General features: G+C 40.8%; 1 protein-coding gene across 1 annotated transcript in view; it reads left to right on the forward strand.

The window, feature by feature from the left end:
- Positions 1-289: 289 nt before the first annotated feature.
- Positions 290-20,391, forward strand: part of PLCL2 (phospholipase C like 2) — a 204,567-nt gene continuing 184,465 nt past the window's right edge. Inside the window, exons 1-2 of the mRNA XM_053600157.1 lie at positions 290-781; positions 1,026-1,582. Coding sequence (XP_053456132.1) covers positions 1,253-1,582 — 330 coding nt within the window. The 5' untranslated portion in view covers positions 290-781; positions 1,026-1,252. The remainder of the gene's footprint in view (positions 782-1,025; positions 1,583-20,391) is intronic.

Raw genomic sequence — 20,391 nt, forward strand, 5'->3', positions numbered from 1 at the left:
CCTGCCCCAGCATCCTTGCAACTAGTTGAATCAATTCACAGTTTAGAAGCCCAAGGGAACAGCGTTGGTTTCAGTATGTCAGATAGGTCTGACCACTGGTGAAGCCCAGCGGGGAGCGTCCGCATGGCCTTTTCCCGACCTGGGAGGGAGGCGACCGAGTTCCGCGCGCCGGGAGGGGTGCAGGAGTGAGACGTAGCGATCTCTGCTAGCCCCAGGACTCTCCATCCGGGCAAGGCGGCCAGCGCAGGGGTGCCCCTCGGGGCTCCGGGCGGTGATTGGCAGCTGCGGCAGCTCTGGGGTAGCTGGGCTTATGCAAGACCTGCGGCCGCCGCCGGTCGCCGTCCACTCGGCAGAGAAGTCCCAGCGGCCCAGTGATTCGCCCTCGGTGACTGCAGCCGCGACGGCAGCACCCTGGAGCGGGAGCCCCGGCGGGTCAGGGGGCGGAAGGGTCCCTGCCGCCTATAGGGGGCAGCGCCGAGCTCGGGAGGAGACAGCTGCGGGCGGGGGTGGGTGGGTCTGGCTGCCCCGGGGCCGCACGGCGACTGTCAGGGCCGTGCCTCCCTGCCCACCGTGCGCTTCCTCCCGGCGCCGCGGGCCTCAGCAGGGGCCCCGTGGGGGACGTGACAGGGCTCCGCACGAGGCGGCCTCCGGGGAATGAGGGTCCGGGGAGACCCGGGCGTCACTCTCCGCCCGCCTGGAGCCGCGAGACCCTCGGAGGCGCCTCCGCGTGGCCAGAGAGCGTCGGGGCGCCGCTCGCTTCCCCTCGCCCTTTTCCCGCGTGGTGGGTGCTCCGACCCCCGGGATGGTCGTCCGGAGCTCTGGGAGAGAGCGTCCAGAGCCCCTGACGTGGGCGCCCCGTTACCTCGGGTGGGCGCCGGCTTGCCCGGGGTGGGCGCCCGGCCCGCGCGGGTTATTTTTGGCGCCCGCAGCGGCGCGTGTGTCGAGGCGTGTTTTCCTTCCCCAGGTGCCAGTAGCCGGGCTCCGCCGGCGCCCGAGCTGACTTATCTCTCTTCTTTCTCCTGCAGGAATCTTCCGATAATTCTGCCGCCACGACTTTGACCGTGCGCAAGGCAAGCCCGAAACAAACATCACATCTAAATTAAAAAAAAAAAAAAAAAAAGCGGAAGAAGCGGCCGAGGCGGCGGCGGCGGGAGGAGGAGAGGAGGAGGGGCCGCGCGCGGCGGCCCGAGGCGGCGGCGGGGACGCGGGGACGCGGGGACGCGGCTTTGTGCAGGCGGGTCGCGGGGCGCCCATGGCGGAGTGCGGCCGGGGGGGCGCCGCCGGCGGGGCCCTGCCCACATCCCCGGGCCCGGCCCTCGGCGCCAAGGGCGTCCTGAAAGCCGGAGCCAGCGAAGGCGGCGGCGGCGGGGGAGGTCGCCTTGGCCACGGGCGGGCGCGCTATGACAGCGGCGGGGTTTCCAACGGAGACTGCAGCCTCGGCGTGTCCGGGGACGAAGCCCGGGTCAGCCCCGCCAGGGGACCCCGGAGTGTGGCGCTCGCCCCGACCCCCAGCCCGGCCGTCTGTCCCCTCCCCCGGGAGAGCAAGCCTGGCGGTCTGCCCCGCCGGAGCAGCATCATCAAGGTAGGTGTGAGAGGGGCGCAAATCGCCCACCCCAGGCGTCCTTGGGGTCTGCTTCCTCCTGGAGGAAGTGATGGTGGAAGGAGGGGTTGAAGGGGAGCCCACTGTTAACAGGAACCACTGGTGCAGGGTGCTTGTGGTGGTTGAGCAGGGATTGGGTGCAAATGGTATTTGGAAGGAATGGAAAGGGTGATTCCTGATGCGCAGAAGGAGCTGTGTTCAGACATCGCCAGTTGAACTTGGGGCTGTCACCTCTTCCAGGATTGATCTGGAATTAGGGCCTTGTACCTGCCTGGTGGGCATGCTCTTCTGTGGGAGCTTAGTCTGGTAACAGACACTCTGTAAGGTTTCTAGTGTATTTTTTTAAAAGGGGATTATGTGAAAATAGTTTTCGAAAAATCCCAGGCGATGAACAGAGATTATTTAATAGGTTTCTTCTTATCTGTGTATGGCTGGTTACTTTTTGCAAATGGTTACACTTTGAGGGCGTATGGTCTCCGGTCATTCAGTCACAAGGAGAAATGGAGTGAGTAGGTTTCTGAACATAAATGCAGATTTCCGCTTTCTTAGGCTCAAAAGCTCGGAGAGATTACAGTTCCATACGGTTTAATCTTTTCCTTAATGCAGTGGCCAGGCCTCCAGTTTTGTGGAAGTTCTTTTGGTTTGGTTGTGGTATCTTTTGCACGGTGTTAGGTAGCAGGAGAAAGCCAGTGATTGTTTGGTGCGTTTTAAACTCAAAAAGTAATATTAGGAACTCTTGTGTTTGTGGTGGTTTCATTCTAGTGTTTAGTCCACGATGTAAAAATATTTCTTATGACATGAAGTGAAAAAAAAAAAAGTTGATGAACTTAGAGGAGCAGAGCCTTAGGGCAAGACTAGCTCATTCAGCTTGCTCAAGTATAGAGCAAATATGAAAATGTGGCTTTCTGAAAATTAAGGGGTTGTCAGGACAGTGAGCAGCAAAGCACGTTGACAGGCTGCACCCACCCTTCCTGTGATTGATAACTGGTGGGAGAGAGGGCAGAACATGTCACAGTAAAGAAGGTTGGCACTGGTGATATTTGAAATTTAATTGGACCTGCAAAAGTCTTCCAAGTACTGTGAAAATGTCTGATGGTGTTATCAACTTATGCAGTAATCTAGTGAAATATATCACCTTGCTACTCTAAGTAAGAGGCAGTTGTGAAACTGCATTTCGCTTTGTCATCTGTTTGCACAGTTTTTGTCTGGGCAAGGGCACAATTGAAGGGCTTAGGGATCAAGTGTATTAACTACCTACTGCACAAATTTAGAGTTAAACTTTGCTGCAGACTTAGCTTTTAGTGACATTTTCTTCTACTCTGTAGCTATGTTTCTTTGGAAGTTGCTTTCCACTGTGCATGCTAATCAATTCTATCGACAGTTATGTGACTTTTCTGTTTTATTTGCCACCAAATATTTGTGGTGATTTTGCATTGTGTTGTTAATGAAATTTGAGATGAAAATTCCTGAGAAGATACCAGCCAGCCTGAGTTTAATCTCTTTTTATCCATTGTTTTGAGGGCTTATCTTTGCCCTCAAAAAAAAAAAAAATCAAACTTTATTAGTGTTCGTAGTGGGATTCATAGTGGGGATTTATAGTGTAACTTACTGAATTACAACAGAATCTTTTTTTAATTTACCATTTATGAGAGATAAGGAAGAAGGATGATTTGTCAATATTTTTGATATATGGAATTACTAACTTGTCGCTAGATTTCTTCATTGATGGCTTTACTAGAAGTGCATGGAAAAATGGTAATTGTTCAGCAATCACTGGTTTTAGAAATGACTTTGACACTTATATCGAATTCTATAAATTTTAAAGATACTTTCATCTTTCTTTTTCCTGATGAAGGAAACTGGCTTCTTGTTCACCATTGTATGCCTAGATACAAAATGCCAGGAGCATAGCAGAGGCTAGATAAACCTGTTACTGAATGAATGGAGGAAGTACATGTTTTGAGTTCTGTTAATTTCTAAAACAGGTGGTTTTGGATTTACCAGTCTACTATTCTTGTTCATTATCTTGAAGGTCTTAAGATGGCTTAACACTACGTTTTCTTGCCCATTTTGAACTTGCATTTTCTTTTCGTTTTTTTTTTTGTTTGTTTGTTTTTTTGAGACAGAGTCTCATAATGTCGCCCTCAGTAGAGTGCTATGGCGTCATAGCTCACAGCAACCTCCAGCTCTTGGGCTTAGGCGATTCTCTTGCCTCAGCTTCCAGAGCAGCTGGGACTACAGGCACCTACCACATAACGCCCACCTATTTTTTATTGCAGTTTGGCTGGAGCCGGGTTCGAACCACCCTTGGTGTATGGGGCTGGCATTCTACTCACTGAGCCACAGGCGCTGCCCAGAACTTGGGATTTTCTTAAGCACTCTTAAAAATTATGGAAGTAATATTGAAAATTGATCAAGTCTGGGATATAGGAAATAGAGAATACTATATTTAAACAGGTAACTACTTGGTATGTTTCCTTTTGAACTGATGCCTTGAAGCATCAAGATTTTAGAAATTTAGTGTATTTTCTAAAGACATAACTTTCAGCATCAAGACAATGGAAAAAGAGTTTTTTTACTTTAACATCAAATTTCATAAAGCAATGAATATTGCACAGATATTATTGTCACAGGAATGGCAGAAATTATATTTCATTTTTGTTAAAAAAGAATAAAAAGCTTAAGCAAAAGCCCAAGTGAAAAAAAGCAATAGTGACATCTTTCCTTGGTTTCCTTTTTTCTTGTTTGTTTGTTTGCTTAATATAAGGATGTATGCAGTCAGGTGGTCTGTGAGTAGAGGTGGATTTTTATCTTCATTATAGGGTTGACATCTCTGTAACGTGGGGATCCCTAAGTCAGGAGAAATAATGACCTAAATGTAATATATGGTGGGCAAAGAAAGGAGATTATGCTAAGTGCGGAATGTACAGCCTACAATGTACTTAATGCAGAAGTACAATGTAGGCTGACCTGAATTATATTTCTCATTTAAAATAATTTCTTTAGTATTCTATCTGTTTGTAAATATGGTGTTGAGTAAGAAATTGTTTTAAAATTACATTTTCTGCCAAAATATATACATAGATATATACCAAAAGAGCTCCTTGGTTGTGTTAATAGTGTTGATGAAAATTCAGGGTAACCAGCCTTGTAGAACCTTTTACAAATACCTTAACGTTATAAATAAATCATGGAAATAAACACCAGAATTTGATGCTTTTCTTTAGCTTATTGAAAATGATGACATATTTTTGAGATTATTTACAAAGGCTCATTAATGGATTTTTAGGGAAGAAGCTATTATGTTTGTTATCTTAAGTAATCTAGTAAATGAAAATATTACTTTCATTTTCTCTTTCCACAATTCATCTCATCACACTATTCAATACAATCTACGTTTTATTTTGAAATAGTTAATTTGGTTAATTGTTCAGATGGCATCCATTTTTTACAAATAGCTCAATCCTTGAATTCAAGAGCTTGTCTAAAAATATGAAGTAGCTTTTTAGGCCTTAGATTTCTTTTTAATTTTAGAAATAAATGAAGTTAAAATGTCTGTTAGTTTAGTGGTTTATTTTAATCAGAACTGGTTAAATACTTTGGTTGATGATTTGCATACAGTAAAATTCACTCTTGTTGGTATCCAATTCTAAGAGCTTTGACAAACACATACAGTTACACAGTCACCACCGTAAGCAAGATACAGAGCATTTCCATCACTGCAAAAAAGTTTCAGCAGGTAGTTTTGTAGTCTTCTCCTTTCCCTCACCCTCCCACCATGGCAACTGTTGATCTTGTGTCCTTTTTCAATAAGTATGAAACACAAGCATTGCATTATTTTGGTGTTTAGAAACACCAACAGTAGCTACTGTTTATTAAACACTCATTATGTGCAAAACACGTGAACAGTGCTTACCAGAATTCTCTGACTTGGTCCTGCACCAACCACAGAGACTGGAGGATATCAGAGTTCAGAGAGGTTAAACCCTTGGCGCAGGTGCTGGAGCTCGTTGTGGCTGTACCTTGGGTAAGGCTGTACTCTACTGCCCCTCAAATTACAGTGGCAGTTCAAATTTGTGATCTAATTGAGGTAGCATTGATGCTTTGGAACACTGGATTTGATTTTCCCCTTTAAATGCAGGAGATGTTGGAGGGAGAAAAAGATCTCTGTTTCTGCTGGCATAAGAAGTTGACAGATAATATAGTCAGGCAGCTGTTTAGTCACCTGTTGTGGCTGCTTGACCAGGGCTTTCAGCTTCACAGGGATCAGTGGTCTGGGGGACAGCCTTTATTTTTCTTAACGCTAAGGTCATTATCATAGTATCTTGTATAAGAGAAACACTTTTACTATCTTTATACTAAAATAAAATATGTGCTTATGTCTTCATGCTTAGCTGTCTAACATGGAGAAAGCAGGCTTTTCACAACTGTTAATAAACATTTAAACAAAAATAATAAAAACTTACATGTATTAATATATAATGTTGGTCCCTGTTTAAATAAACTAGGCTCTTTGCAGGCAAAAGCTGGCTTGGATTTAACAATTTTGCACAGATAACAAGCACACAATAACCATTTTGGAATTAGATCTTAAAGGATAAAACTTTGCATTTGAGAATTTTTTTTGAATGGGAGGGGAACAAAGATAATTGCATGCCTAGCAAACCTGTGGGTATATCATAAATATTAAACAGACAGTAATTGGATTACAGAGTGAATTTGTCTGGATAGATAGGCAGCCTGGATCATTTAGGTCAGAAAAATCTAATGGCCAATCAGCAACTTTCCACTTTACTTTGAACTAATGCATTTTAGACCATACAAGATAGCTATTGAAAGAGAGAACATGGTTGCTTTTGTCTCAATTCAGAGTTCACTTTTCAAAGATAATCAGAATGTATTAATTTTCATACCCTAAAAATTACCTGCTCCCTTTTGCCTTTCTTTCCCTCTTTTCCAACCTCTCTCCCAAATAGTTTTATTTGATTTGCATTGTTTTTCACCAAATCCAAATAGGCAGCTGACAGGAAATTCTTCATTAATTGCTGATATCAGCCACTTAAGTTATTTTCTTAAAATGCTCTCTCCCAGGATATGTTCACTTCCTTTTAGAGTTCTGTGTGCTCTGCAAGGCATCTAAACTAGACTGAAGTTATCCATGCCTCGATATTTAACAAAACAGGACAATACTGTACAGCCTAAATGCAGATGTAAATGAAGCAGGAGCATTCACAGTTTTTCTTCAGACTTTGTACCTAGATGTTCAAGAATAGATAGATGCTGTATTCCTTATTAATACTAAGTTTTGGATGCCATTATTTACCATCTCCCCGACCTCTGGATTCCTTAAACTACCTTTTTTGTCCAAAATCAGTGGGATTCAGATATTTTTACCAGTGGCCACTACACCATGCAGGATCTGAAACTGCATGTTTGTTACCTGCCTGACTAGCTTTTTCTGCTGATATTAAAAGTGAATCTGGGAGGGTTGTGCTTAACACCAGTGTCAGTTGTGATGCAAACTCAACTAGGCATGGAGCCACCAGGGAAGTTTCAGTCATGCCTATTATCTTTATGTCAGATTAATTCCATAGCTTTAGAGTACCTAAAATATGTAACTAATTGCATGGAGCTTCAGCAACAATTATGAGAACGGTCCAGCCTGCTGGCAGGATATGTGGCACCTGCCCATTCCAGAGTAAGAGAGCAGAGCAGGTGGCAAGGCCCTCTGGCCACCAGCACAGGGTAGGGATAATTAGGTAAAAAGTATTCTAACTAATAATCTCAGCTGGGGTGCACCCAGGCCACATGTTACATGTCTGGTCTACTCAGGAGGGAGAATCGTGATAGGAAGAACAGAGAGTATGGAGTTAGGTGTTTGGATTAGATTCTGGCTCCCCCACTTACTTTCTGTATGGACTTGGGCAAGATACTGAAGTTTGTATGTCTTATTGTGCCATCTCTAAAATCCCCTCTCATAATGTCCTTTTGCAGATTAAATGAGATTATGTGTGAGCAGTGTGTGGCACTGAAGCACTTAGTAAGCCTTACCTAGTATATTTTTCTGATTTTTAGTTTCTATTGATTTAGATTTTATACTGAGATGAGCAGACTCCTTTAACTCCCTTTGAGTTGGATGTCACTCACCCTGCCATGCCCATTGTGGAAGTTTTGTCTTTTGAAATAAGCAGACTGTGCCTAGAGAAATTTCTCAGAACATGTTCCATAGATGCTCTTAAGAATGATTTGTATTGGTGCCTTTCTAAATCTGATACCTCAGTACAACTGTGTACATATGTAAATAGCCCCAGCTATGTGATCAGAAGGTGTTGAATACTAATTTCATCATGCCAAGCACCCATATGTATTGATTTGCCTAGGACAATCCAGATTTACATTCTTTGTTCCAGTTTGGATGACAATTAATTGGTCACCCTACTCAAAATCTTCTTCTTACCAACTCCCTTACAGCCTATGTTAGAGCCCCATAAAATTGCCCTCTCTGCCTAAACGTAGCCTTTATTTTACCTCTTTTTTTAGCTTGGCATGCTTTCCTTTTCTTTTAAGGTCTTCCTTAAGTTTGTCACCTCCTGATTAGACAAATTATTTCTCTGCCACTCTCTCCATTCTCTTCTGCTTCATAGGCAACTGCATCTTATTCACCCTGGGTTTATGCAAACATCTAGACAAGTGTCTTGTGGAAAGCATGTATGTATGTGTTGAATAAATGTGTGAATGGATGAGTAAGTGGACAGGAATGACAGAACTTAGGAGTTTGATAAAGGTGTTATTTAGACTTAGCTCCAGCTGGTTTTGACTGGAATATAAAACTTAGTGGGCTGTGTGCTTCAAAGAAGAAATTTACTTTATGTACATGATTTTGAAAACAAAGGGAAAGAAATGCCTTTATTTAAAGTTGAAGCCAGGAATTTGATTGGTTCTAGAATTGTTATGTAAGATGTTAATATAAATGATCTGTCTCTTTTCTGCCCCTGGAATAAGAACAGACCTTTGAAAATTTCTTTTGATTTTGTTTCGCTATCAGAATTTAAAAAGCATAGTAAGAGAGTGTTATTTTTTATTAAGGCATTTAATCTCTTTTCTGCCATTTGGTTTCTTTAAGTGATATCTACAGTTTTTGCTCAATTTTTATTTTTAAGGAACGAACTTAAGTGTTTATTGTCAGTAATATTGGTTAGTCAAAAGTTACTCATTAGGAATTCTGTAAAATTAATAAAAAAGAAGATACATAAAGAATCTAGAGTATTAATAGACATGGTTGTAGGAGTGGAATCTTTAATCCTTCAGCATATGTTGTCATATAATGTTAGAAATTCTGCCCTTGGTTGCATTGCAAAGGTTGGGTGCAGGAGATACTGAGACATCGTTTGTATGCACTGTCTCATGCAACTCTCAACAGAACCTGCAAGGAGACATCATCATTCTCTTTATAGACAAGGAAACCCATTCCACAAAGTTTGGGAATTTTCAAGCAAGGTTGCAGAGCTCATAAGAGGCAAAGCCAGCATGCAGATTAAGCTCGACTGTCTTGAAAGCCCACGCTTTTAACTGTTCCATCATGCTCTCCCACTCCATCCTCTGAGTGACTTTGGCTTTCCCTTTTTCCTCCTACTTGCCCAAGCCATTCTGGCTCCTTAATTTTGGCAGTTCTACCAGTCCTAAAATAGACACCTGATTTTTAATTGGAAAAGTTTGGCTTTTTGTAACTGAAGCTTGGGATGCAACCCATGTGTACTAATCAACATGAAGCCATGGCCATAGCCCTGTCCACTATGCTTCTGGGCTCTGTCTGGTCCACAACCTGGGAGTTCGTCCTTTTCCTCTCTGTGCTCCTTTGATGGATTAGAAATCTTTTTAGGGGGCTTATTTTCCATTTTTGTTTCTTCTTCTTCTTTTTTTTTTAAATATAAATTTATAGTTATATACCTTAAGGTAAAGTAGGTAACAATTAGTAACATTTTTTTAAGGTGGGTAGTTTCTGACAGTATCTATCCCTGTTATTGTTTTGAAACTGTCAAATAATTATAGAATTTCATAGAGTACAGTAATACTCTCAATACATTACTATGAAATCAATAGGTATCTTCATGGAGAGTGCTAAAATTACTGATGTTGATATTGCAGATTTTAACATTCCAGAAACCAAGTAGATGGGTTTAAAAGTGATTAATAATGGAGAATCATGGGATTTTCAGAACAGAAAGAGATCATATAAAATTCTTTTGTAGTTAGAGTTACACAAGGCCATACTGATTAGTACATTTAGCTCCTAGCTATGGTTGAATTCATTTATTTGCATATTAGCATAACAGAATTGGAAAAAATTGTTATGTAATACTGCAGCATGTGGATATTAATAGAACAAGATGTGGTCTTTCAAACAGCTATTTTTGCGAATTTGTTTTTTGCTGTAGATAGCTGCATGTGTACATATGCTTTACTTGTGCAAGCATATACTCTGAAGACTCTGTTTTTAAATAGTAACAACTAAGCGCAAACCAAATAATGTAGTGCTGGGTTGACAACAGTGGACTTGTGAGAGACTGATGGGTAGCAGGTGTCTGTTATCTGAATTGAAAATGCCTAGGAAGGGATAGGCTGCTTTTTTTAATGAATATTGCTCGTGAAGCCTCTGTTGCTTTTGACCAATTAGTGTGGCCGTAGAGGGATGAGTGACCTGATTTGCAGCTACCATTAGAATCATAAGCCATATGACTCTCTCCATATGGTTTTCTGCTACTTTTTATTTTCTATCTCCTTTCTAAGCTCTGACATCCTCTAGGTATAATAGATGTAATTTTTCAAATTGTTAATATGGTTTCACATTTATTCTTAAAGGAAATAAAGTAAGTTGCTTACATTCTTATTTCTTTTAATTCATACTAATAATTTATATTCAATGCCAATAGAATTATTCAGATATTTTCATATTGGAGCTAATAGAATTGCTGATGAAATGCCAGTTTTTTTTTTTTATTATTGTTAAATCATAGCTGTGTACATTAGTGCAACCAAGGGGTACAATGTGCTGGTTTCATATACAATCTGAAATATTCTCATCAAACTGTTCAACATAGCCTTCATGGCATTTTCTTAGTTATTGTATGTAGACATTTGTATTCTGCATTTAGTAAATTTCACCTGTACCCATTCTAAGATGCATCATAGGTGTGGCCCCTGAAATACCAGTTTTAATGATGTATTTCTTTAGGGTACTTGATGATTATTTGAAAGAGTGCTCTTTCAAGGCTTCTCCTGGCTTATGTATATTTCCATAAATAATTTTCTAAACATTTAAAGTAATTGCTAAAATTAGAAGTAAAATTGCTGTCATAGGATATGTGTATGTTCTTCTTTAGTAGCAACTATCAAGTGGTTTTCCTAACCGGTTAAACCAATTTATACACTTAACAGGGTGTATAATTCTTGTTGCTCTGAATGCTCACATTGGTATTGTCAGTATTTCTTTGTTTTCTTGTCTTTTGATTGTAAACCTTGTGGTGGTTATGTAATGGTACCTTCCTGTGGCTTTTTGACTAAATTTCCCTGATGACTAACGATGTTGAGCACCTTTTCATGTTTCTTGGACATTTGGATATTCTCTTTTATGAAAATGCCTGTTCAAGTCTTTTGCCCATTTAAAAAATTAGGGTGTTTTAATTGTTTTTAAATGGATATGTAGAACTTGTGTGATACATATTGAAAAGGTCTTCTCCTAGTATGTGAGTTAGCTTTTCACTGTCTTACAGGGCGTCTTTTAATGAATAACAATTCTTAATTTTAGAGAATTGGTGGTGCCTGTGGCTCAGTGAGTAGGGTGCCAGCCCCATGTACCAAGGGTGGCAGGTTCAAACCCGGCTCTAGCAACGAAAAATAGCCAGGTGTTGTGGCGGGCACCTGTAGTCCCAGCTACTCAGGAGGCTGAGGCAAGAAAATCACCTAAGCCCAAGAGCTAGAGGTTGCTGTGAGCTGTGACCCTACGGCACTCTACTGAGGACGACAAAATAATATTCTGTTTCTTAAAAAAAAAAAAAAAAAAAATTTAGAGAAGTCCAGTTTATCAGTTATTTAATTTGTGGTTGTTATTTTTATGCATTGTTTCAGATATCTTTACTTAAGACTATAAAGATATTTATTTAACCTTTATTGTTTTATTTTTCATATTTAGATCTATAGTCTATCTGGATTTATATTTTTGTTTATGGTGTGAGTTAGGAGTCAAGATTTTCTTTCTTTTTTTTTTTTTTTTTTGAGACAGTGTCTCAAGCTGTTGCCCTGGGTGTAGTGCCATGGCGTCACAGCTCACAGTAACCTCAAACTCTTGGGCTTACGCGAGTCTCTTGCCTCAGCCTCCCAGGTAGCTGGGACTACAGGTACCTGCCACAACGCCGGGATATATTTTTTATTGTTGTTGTTGCAATTGTCATTGCTACTTTAGCTGGCCCAGGCTGGGTTAGAACTGGCCAGCCTTAGTGTATGTGGCTGGCACCCCACCCACTGAGCCATAGGCACCACCAAAGGTTTTCTTTATAAGTATCCAAGTGATTAACTTAGCGCCATTTATTTGAAAGTATAATTTTTTGCTCCATTGCACTGGTGAATAAAGTGACTATATATCTGCGAGTCTGTTTCTGGAGTCTTGTTACTTCAGTCTACTCGTCTATCATTATGTGTCTACCTTACTATTGTTCTTACTAGATATATTTCCAATAGAAATTAACTGTAACAGCCCCAAACTGGAAACAGCAATCTAAGTGCCCATCTTACAAAATAGCATATTATACATGGAATAAGAAAAAGAGCAGGTGGCTACTATACAGGCCACCTTGTCTCTTAAGCACAATGTTAAGGGAAAGAAACCAGGCACGAAAGGATAGACATTTTTTGTTCCATTTATTTAAAGTTCAAAAGCAGATAAACTAATTTGGGGTGATAGAAGTCAGAATAGTGGTTACATTTGGGGCTAATAATGTCTGAGAGGGGAGCCAAGGGGCCTTCTGGGTGCCAGTGATGTGGTAAAAAATCTCTTAAGCTATACACTTAGCATTTTTTTTTTCTGAAGGTATATCGTACTTCAGTGAATTAGGCTGACTTAAACAGTTAAATTATAAATATTAATCGAATTCAGAAACTTATTCCCTAGGTACTATTTAGGGTGGAGGCTTTTCCTGTTGGCTTCTGTCCGTGGATCATGTGAAACGTGTTCTTGCTGCAGTGGAGGCTTGTATGTGGTGAGACCTGCTAGAGGAGCTGAGCAATGATATGGAGAGTGGATGAGTGGAGAGTGGATAGAGAGGGCAACTTTTTGGGAGAGCCTGAAGCCTGGATCTTTCCTGGAATATACCAAGCACATACCATTAGCTGGCCTAGGTGGAAAGTTGACATGGAAGTGAAGAGTGTGTTGGTCATTGCAGTCTTCTTAGGCTATAGTTGTGATTGCTTGAAGTTTTTATGATTTTTTTTCTTATTTCAGATGAACATGAGAGTACAAATGTTAGATTACAGTGTTTTTGTTTCTAAGGTAAAGTTCAAGTTGTAGTGGAGCCCTTCACCCGGGGAGTGTGCCGTACACCCCTACATTGTGCGCATTAAGTGAAAACTTGCCAATCATCCTCCCTCCTTCCCTTTTCCTCTCCCCCCTCCCCTCTCACTTGTATATACTTGTGTTTTTCTTTCCTGTGTGCATGTAGCCACTTATATATTGGCTTCATATTAGTATTGAATACACTGGACACTTACTTCTCCATTCTTGTGATACTTTACTAAGAACAATGTGTTTCAACTCCATCCAGGTGAATACAAAAGATGCGCTAGAAAGGTTAGTATCCCAGAGTATGCTGGTCATACAGAACCTTTGAGAACCACTCATTTGTGGAGCACCCATTCTTTGAATAATTGTTTTCTAGATGGAGGTTTTGGTCTCAAAAGCAGTTAACAAATCAAATCCAGTTATCCAGGTATATGGACAAAATCAAGAATTGTTTGATCACCACTGAATAGCAATATACCTAGGACCTCAGGTGGTCAGCAGGATGTTTTAGCTTTACTGAACGCTTATCCTACTTCATCTAATAAGGGCAGCTCAATTTATCAAAGGAAAAACTGTACTAAGGCAGCTTAAAGTTTAACCCTACCCCCTACACTTTACCAGCCATGGCATCATGAACTATAACCTGCAGGATTCTGGGAGCTATTTGTTCTCTTACATCTAAACGAGCAAAGCAGGGAAGTCAAGAAGCCAAGACATGAGAAAGGTTTCACAACTGTTCTTAACCCCAGATACCCCTTAAAAATTTCCTAGGGTGCTTTAGGAAGCCCCTAGAGGTTCTGATGTAATTGGAGTGCTGTGGGGCCTATGTATTAGTATGTTTTAGAGTCCAGATAATCCCAGTGTATCTTAAATGACTCATCTGAATATATGGTGTTTTGTCTCCTTTTCCTCCCTTTTTCTTGAGGGGATATATTATTAACATAAAGTACCAAAATATCAATGAAGGGGAACAATTCCTTATTCTATGTTGGAGAAACAGATTTTGTATATTTTGTATGTAGAAACAGCGGTCTGCCCAGTGTGCTAATCATTGTTCCATAAGAATATATTTTTGATCTATGTAGAGGTAAAAGTTATGTTATTCAGTTACCAAAAGGCCCTGGGTTGATTATTCAGAGCCTTAATCTACCTAGACTAATCAAAACTGTGCAACCACTATTTCTAAGCCTGTGCCTTGGCTTTCGTCTGTTCATCCCTCACAAGAGAGAAGGTGTTTGTGCACTGTGGCATCTGCAGCATGAAGGAAGAACATCCTGAGAGGAATGGCTTTTAGAAAGAACAAATTTGACAGAGGCATGGGACTATTTGACAGGGACTATTCTAGAGAGAGATGGTTAGATATTTCAATCTTTGTTAAAACAAGTATGGTAAAAGTGCTGTTTACTCACACAAGGTTATAAATAAACCTTTGCCAGACAGGTGTGTGTGCGTAGGGTGATTTATGGTGGGAGGAAGAGAGCTAATCTAATGATGCCCCAGTGCCCCTCATTATGGTGGGCTGACGGGCTGGGCTGGCATGTCATGACCTTTGGGTAAACATATACTTTCTGAATGCTGTGGCATTTTCCTCTCACCTTGCATGTAAGGAATGAACTTTGAACTCCTGAAGCAACTATAAAATATATTTTATTGGCTGCAAGGCAGTAACATGAACATTTTAATTGTTACATATTCATAGCCTTAGTTATATGGTGTGGACTCTTTTCTTCCTCAACTCAGCTGTTCTAAGAGGTCGTCATTATTCCTATCTATTCTTTTAGGTCAACTTTTTTCCTCTTTCAAATTAACGTGGATGAATCTTCTAACAGAGGAGCTTTTATCCCTCATTTGTCTTGAGTAGGCAACAAGAGAAGTGGTTTGAGGGAAGGGCAAATCCTTGGAGACCCCTGTCTAGAGGCCAGAGAGACACTCACAGTGGCAGCAGCAAAGTGCTTTTTCAAGTTGTGACCCCCTTGTTAATACGTATACCTTTAATAGGCAGTTTTATTTACTTATTTCTGAGTAGAAATGGACTTTAACATTCTTTGGGACAAGAGAGTCTACAGTCTTCCAACGCAAATTCTGTATTCAGTAATTTATATTTGCCAAGCAAAGAACAAGAGAAGTTTCTTTTCCTACAGCATTAGCCAGATCTTCTTACTCATCTTCATTGTTGGGGAAGAAAGTATTATTGAAAAATATTTCTAAATAGTTAAAGAACCCTTTTGTCCTACAGAACAGCTGCCATTTATGAATGCTACCACGAGGGATTTAGAAGCAAGAGATTGAAACAAAGGAAGAGAAATGGGACCCATAGTGAGTTCTCTGCTGGGCTCCTTAAGGAGAAGTCGGAGAGAAGTGTGCTTTCTCTGGCAGCAGCCCTGACCTCTGCAGCAGGGCAAAACAAGGAGGAAGATAGCTGAGACAATAGCTCCAGAATAACAGGTGTGATGAAGCTCCTGTGCTCAGATAAAAAATATGGCAACTCTCAGGCCCCTATTCCTGAAAACCCCTGGGGGTTTTGGACCCATTAATTATACTTCAAAATGGTGCTTCCAGTCTTTCCCACTCCAGGCCACACATAGAAAATGATATTTATTCTGTAGCCAAACTGAGGTGATTGCTTAGGGTAGAAGCCCCACCCAGCTGTAGCAGGGGTGGCAGATGTAAGAGTGGGGGTTGCAGGGATGCACACCATGGCAGGCCTGTCACCCACTAGTGGCACACCAGGGTGCACATGTCAAGAGGCTGTGTTCTAAAGGTGGTGGAGAGAAGAGCAGAGGATCCAGGGAAGGTATAGTAAGCTTTCCTGGGAGTGCCCTGTACCTTTTGCTGTTCTGGGAATGTCTTTCATACCATGGCTGCAGGGGCCCCAAATATGTCATGGACCTGCGGCCACTGTGGAAACAACAGCAGCAGACAGGTTAGCCTGGCATGGGGGTGGAGTTCTCAAGAGTAAGAGGAACAGTTAAGAGTAACTCAAGAGTAAGAGGAACAGTTAAGCATCTGTCTTCATGATGAGAGCGCTGGTTTCATATGTAGAGAAGACTGTTAGTCTAGCCTTAGTCTTTTCTGCTGTATTTGAACAGAACAGATCACTGGGGTCAACAAATAGCTGGAACAAAAAACAGCAACAAAAGAACATTGAGTAGGCAGAGAGGCTGAATTTCCTGAATTTCTATGTAGAGGTTCAACCCAGAGACCTGCATGCTAGATGGGAGCTGGCCTGTGGAGAGTCAGGGGCTCTGATTAGGGTTGGGCACCTCTGCTTGGTTGAAGGGCCAAATATGTCAAGAGGACTTTGCTCTGTCTTCTTTTTGTTGTAAAAGGTCCTTGAAATGTTGTCTGCTAGGTTTCTTGTATGTCTTTTGGGCATGGTGGGCAAGTACTTTGTGTATGACTTTAGTAAGTTAAACCCAGACAGATCTGTTTTTTTCTGAATAATTCAGTGACTACTATTTTATTGTTGATTTGATTCTGTAACCTGAGAAAGATCTGTGCTGTTCCTGAAAGGTTGCTAACAAATCCAATACCCACTCTCCCCCTACAAAAAACACCTTGAAAAGTGGTTCTGTCCTATAATAAAGGTCACATTTAAGCTTTTGCTGTCTCTTTATCATCCATAATTTGAAATGCTGTTTTCAGTACTCCTTGCTTCCCCTACTTTATTTAAAAATCATGTTTTGACACACTCCAAGGCCCCACCCCCTCCCTCCATCCCTCTTTCTGCTTCCCCCTCCATAACCTTAATTGTCCTCATATCAAAATTGAGTACATAGGATTCATGCTTCTCCATTCTTGTGATGCTTTACTAAGAATAATGTTTTCCACTTCCATCCAGGTTAATACGAAGGATGTAAAGTCTCCATTTTTTTTAATAGCTGAATAGTATTCCATGGTATACATATACCACAGCTTGTTAATCCATTCCTGGGTTGGTGGGCATTTAGGCTGTTTCCACATTTTGGCGATTGTAAATTGAGCTGCCATAAACAGTCTAGTACAAGTGTCCTTATGATAAAAGGATTTTTTTCCTTCTGGGTAGATGCCCAGTAATGGGATTGCAGGATCAAATGGGAAGTCTAGCTTGAGTGCTTTGAGGTTTCTTCATACTTCCTTCCAGAAAGGTTATACTAGTTTGCAGTCCCATCAGTGTAACCTGGGTTATTGTACCCTCAATGAATCCCCAACAATAAAAAAAAAAAAAAAAAAAATCATGTTTTGGCTTTATATTTTTTTTTTTTGGCTCACCCTGGCTTTGGTTTACTTATATTTTTAAATGTAAAATTTAAAATACATTTAACTGCAGGCCCTACCCTCCCTCCAGCTTACCCTCTCCCACCCACTCTTAATAATTTTTCTTAGTTTCCATCATGGGAACTCTGGTGGGTTAGCAGGATTGTTTCGGTCACTCTAACCTTAAGAATCTGGAAAGATTCTGGTATTGAAGGTAGTGATGACCGTGACGCTAAAAAAAAAAAAAATAAATAAATAAACCTTTTTTTTTTTTCTTGACAGAGGTAAAAATTCAGAGAATAATTCAGGAAGTCTGTTAAAGCCAAAAAACAACTTAAACAACAATTATTTCTGTGTGTTTAGTATTTTCAGTGTAATTGAAAAGAAAAAAATTTTAATTGATGAAACGACAAATTATACCTTGTTTCCTCATAGAGAATGTCAAATTCAAAAGAAAGAAGATCTGAATTTTACATCTGGAATGAATTTTGGCTTTTAAGAAAATGGGTTAAACTCTTTATTATCTTACTGTTTTGCCTATACAGTACATTGAAATAAAAGGTGCGTAAAGATTTGCTCATTTCATTAGGATAATTACCCTAATGTTTAAAAGATGCTTAAAACTCCTGAAGCAAGATGGTGTGAAAATATAAAATAGTAGTAACAATACTACATAAGCAAAAGTTCCGGGACAGTTCATTTGTATGCTAACAGCACTTAACATTTTCATAGCTCTTTCATCTCTACAAGCCATTTTTAACATCAGCTCATTCTTAATGTACCCTGCCAGTGATCCTGTGTACTGGACATTATCAGTGACTGCATTTTCTAGGTGAAAAAGTTGAGGCCCATGTGTACAAAATTACATGAGGTCACATCAAATAATAGCAAGTTTAGTTTTTGGACTCTGTCTCCTCCTGGTCACTTTCCATACTACCCTGGTACTTTCTCATGTTTTATATGTATGCATTGGGAAGGTCATACTTCATTCCTCACCTGCTTGATTAACAAGACACAAAAATAGAAACCCAGAATCATCAACAGGTAATCTTGGGGCAGAACCCACTTGAGTAGTTAGCTGGTTGGCTGAGAAACTGAAGAGTTGTTTTTCTACTGTGGAAGGAACTGAACTTTAATGCCTTGGTCATGTGTCACTGGCTCACTATTACTAGAAAAATTCACTGCTTTACTGCTTATTTTGATAAGGTAGAGCATCTGTTTGGCCTTGAAGTAAAAACAATTATATTTATGTGCTAAATTTACTTAGCAAGTCAGGTTTGTTTGTTCCAAGAAAGCAACACTATCTCCCCTGGCCATTCTGGAAGCCACCTGTTGCTTTCAGGAGTTATGTGGAAGGCAGTACCCTGGGACACTAAAGACTCTTCAGAATGTGGGGGCCTCATGGTGGGTGGTCCTTTTTACATACCATGTGACGCAGGGCAGGACTGGTGCTAATGAAGCCAAGGTCACAGACTGTCTGTGCACTGTGCGGGGAACTTTGCAGAGAGGACATCCATGACTTGGGCAGTGCCTACGCAAATCCTATACTGCCCTTTCTGTACCTGGACCTTCTCTGTTTGCTGTTACTCAAGAGTTTTAGAAAACAAGACATGTAGCAGGAGTCTTCCCCGCCACCCTCTCAGCACCCTCTTCAGCTACCTTCTGAACTCTCCTCGGCCCTTTCTCCGCTGTGTCTTGAAAGAGTGTCTGGGATCTCCTTCTCCATTTTCTTTCCTTCTGTTCACTCTCCCACGTATTCCTACGTGGGAAGGTTATTGCGTCTCTACACCACACAGCTAATGGGCCTGCTTTTCTCATGCCATCCCTCATCCTGGACAGCCTTTCTACAGTCAGAGCTGCAACCAACCATGGACTCACTGACTCTCACAGGGATGTTTCCAGCACACATTTGCCCTCTGATGCTTCTGTGTGCCCCAGATCCCCTTTGGTGCATCTCCTGGACATATTCAAATACAACATTCCCTTTCTTATGTTGCTCCCACCCTTCTCTCTGGTCCTTTTCTATATTTATTTAGTTTGGCAAACATTACCACCATCCATTCTTCTTTCTTTATGGCCATTGAATCAGTCTAGATGAAAGAGACAGTATTTATTTTTTAAAAGGTGTCAAGCTTAAGAAATTATAGCATGCTCTTTTTTTTTTCTTACAAGATAAATGCATGCGTTTACTTTTTAAAAGAGAAATGATCAGTTTGTGATATACTGCTGTTAAAATCAAATATATGTATGATTTCTATAACAAAAACGTGGACTGAGTTGAATTAAAATTATTTAACTCTTAAGTGTAACTCTTTCTAATTTTTAGTCTAAAATGGTTTAGAAGGAATCATGCAAGTAAGCCAGCTGTCACTGATCTTTGAGTCTCTTAATCATCCTTTGTTATACATTGATTCACTTGAAATTACAAAGCAAAATTTAGTTGAGTTCTGATCCAGAAACATTTGTTTTTTATAGGGAAGCTGTTATAAGTTAGAGAGGGGCATATTAATATGCCAGTGAGGGACAATTTTTAAGTATTTTGAAAAAGAGTATTCGTAGGAAGAATTTATTTTCTTGCAAGGATTCAGTTTGCGTTTAATCATCCTTAGCCTGGGGCATGAGGTCTTATCCTGGGATCCATGATTCACAATTTTTCCCCCATTGATTTCTTTGCTGTTACTTTGAAATTTATTTTTGTGAAAAAAAATTAGTTTTATGCCAAAGATATTACTAAGGCATTTTTGCTACAGGTGTGTATTGGGTGGGATGCAGTGGCATACATGTGGTCTGCAAGTTGCCAGTGGGTGTTATATTATGCAGCTAGTTGAGTTTCCCTTTGATAAAGCCTGCCTGTCCTGCTGTAGGATCACAGTTCTCTGTCTCTTCATATGTTGAAAAAATGCTAAGAAAACAAATACATTGGAGCGCTTGCTTTTTAATTTTACTTTCATTGCTGGATATAATGAAACACAAAAACCCCCATTTTGGTTTAACAGCAAGCAGG

This window comes from Nycticebus coucang, chromosome 8 (genome assembly GCF_027406575.1).
Source record: "Nycticebus coucang isolate mNycCou1 chromosome 8, mNycCou1.pri, whole genome shotgun sequence".
NCBI classification, from domain to species: Eukaryota; Metazoa; Chordata; class Mammalia; order Primates; family Lorisidae; genus Nycticebus; species Nycticebus coucang.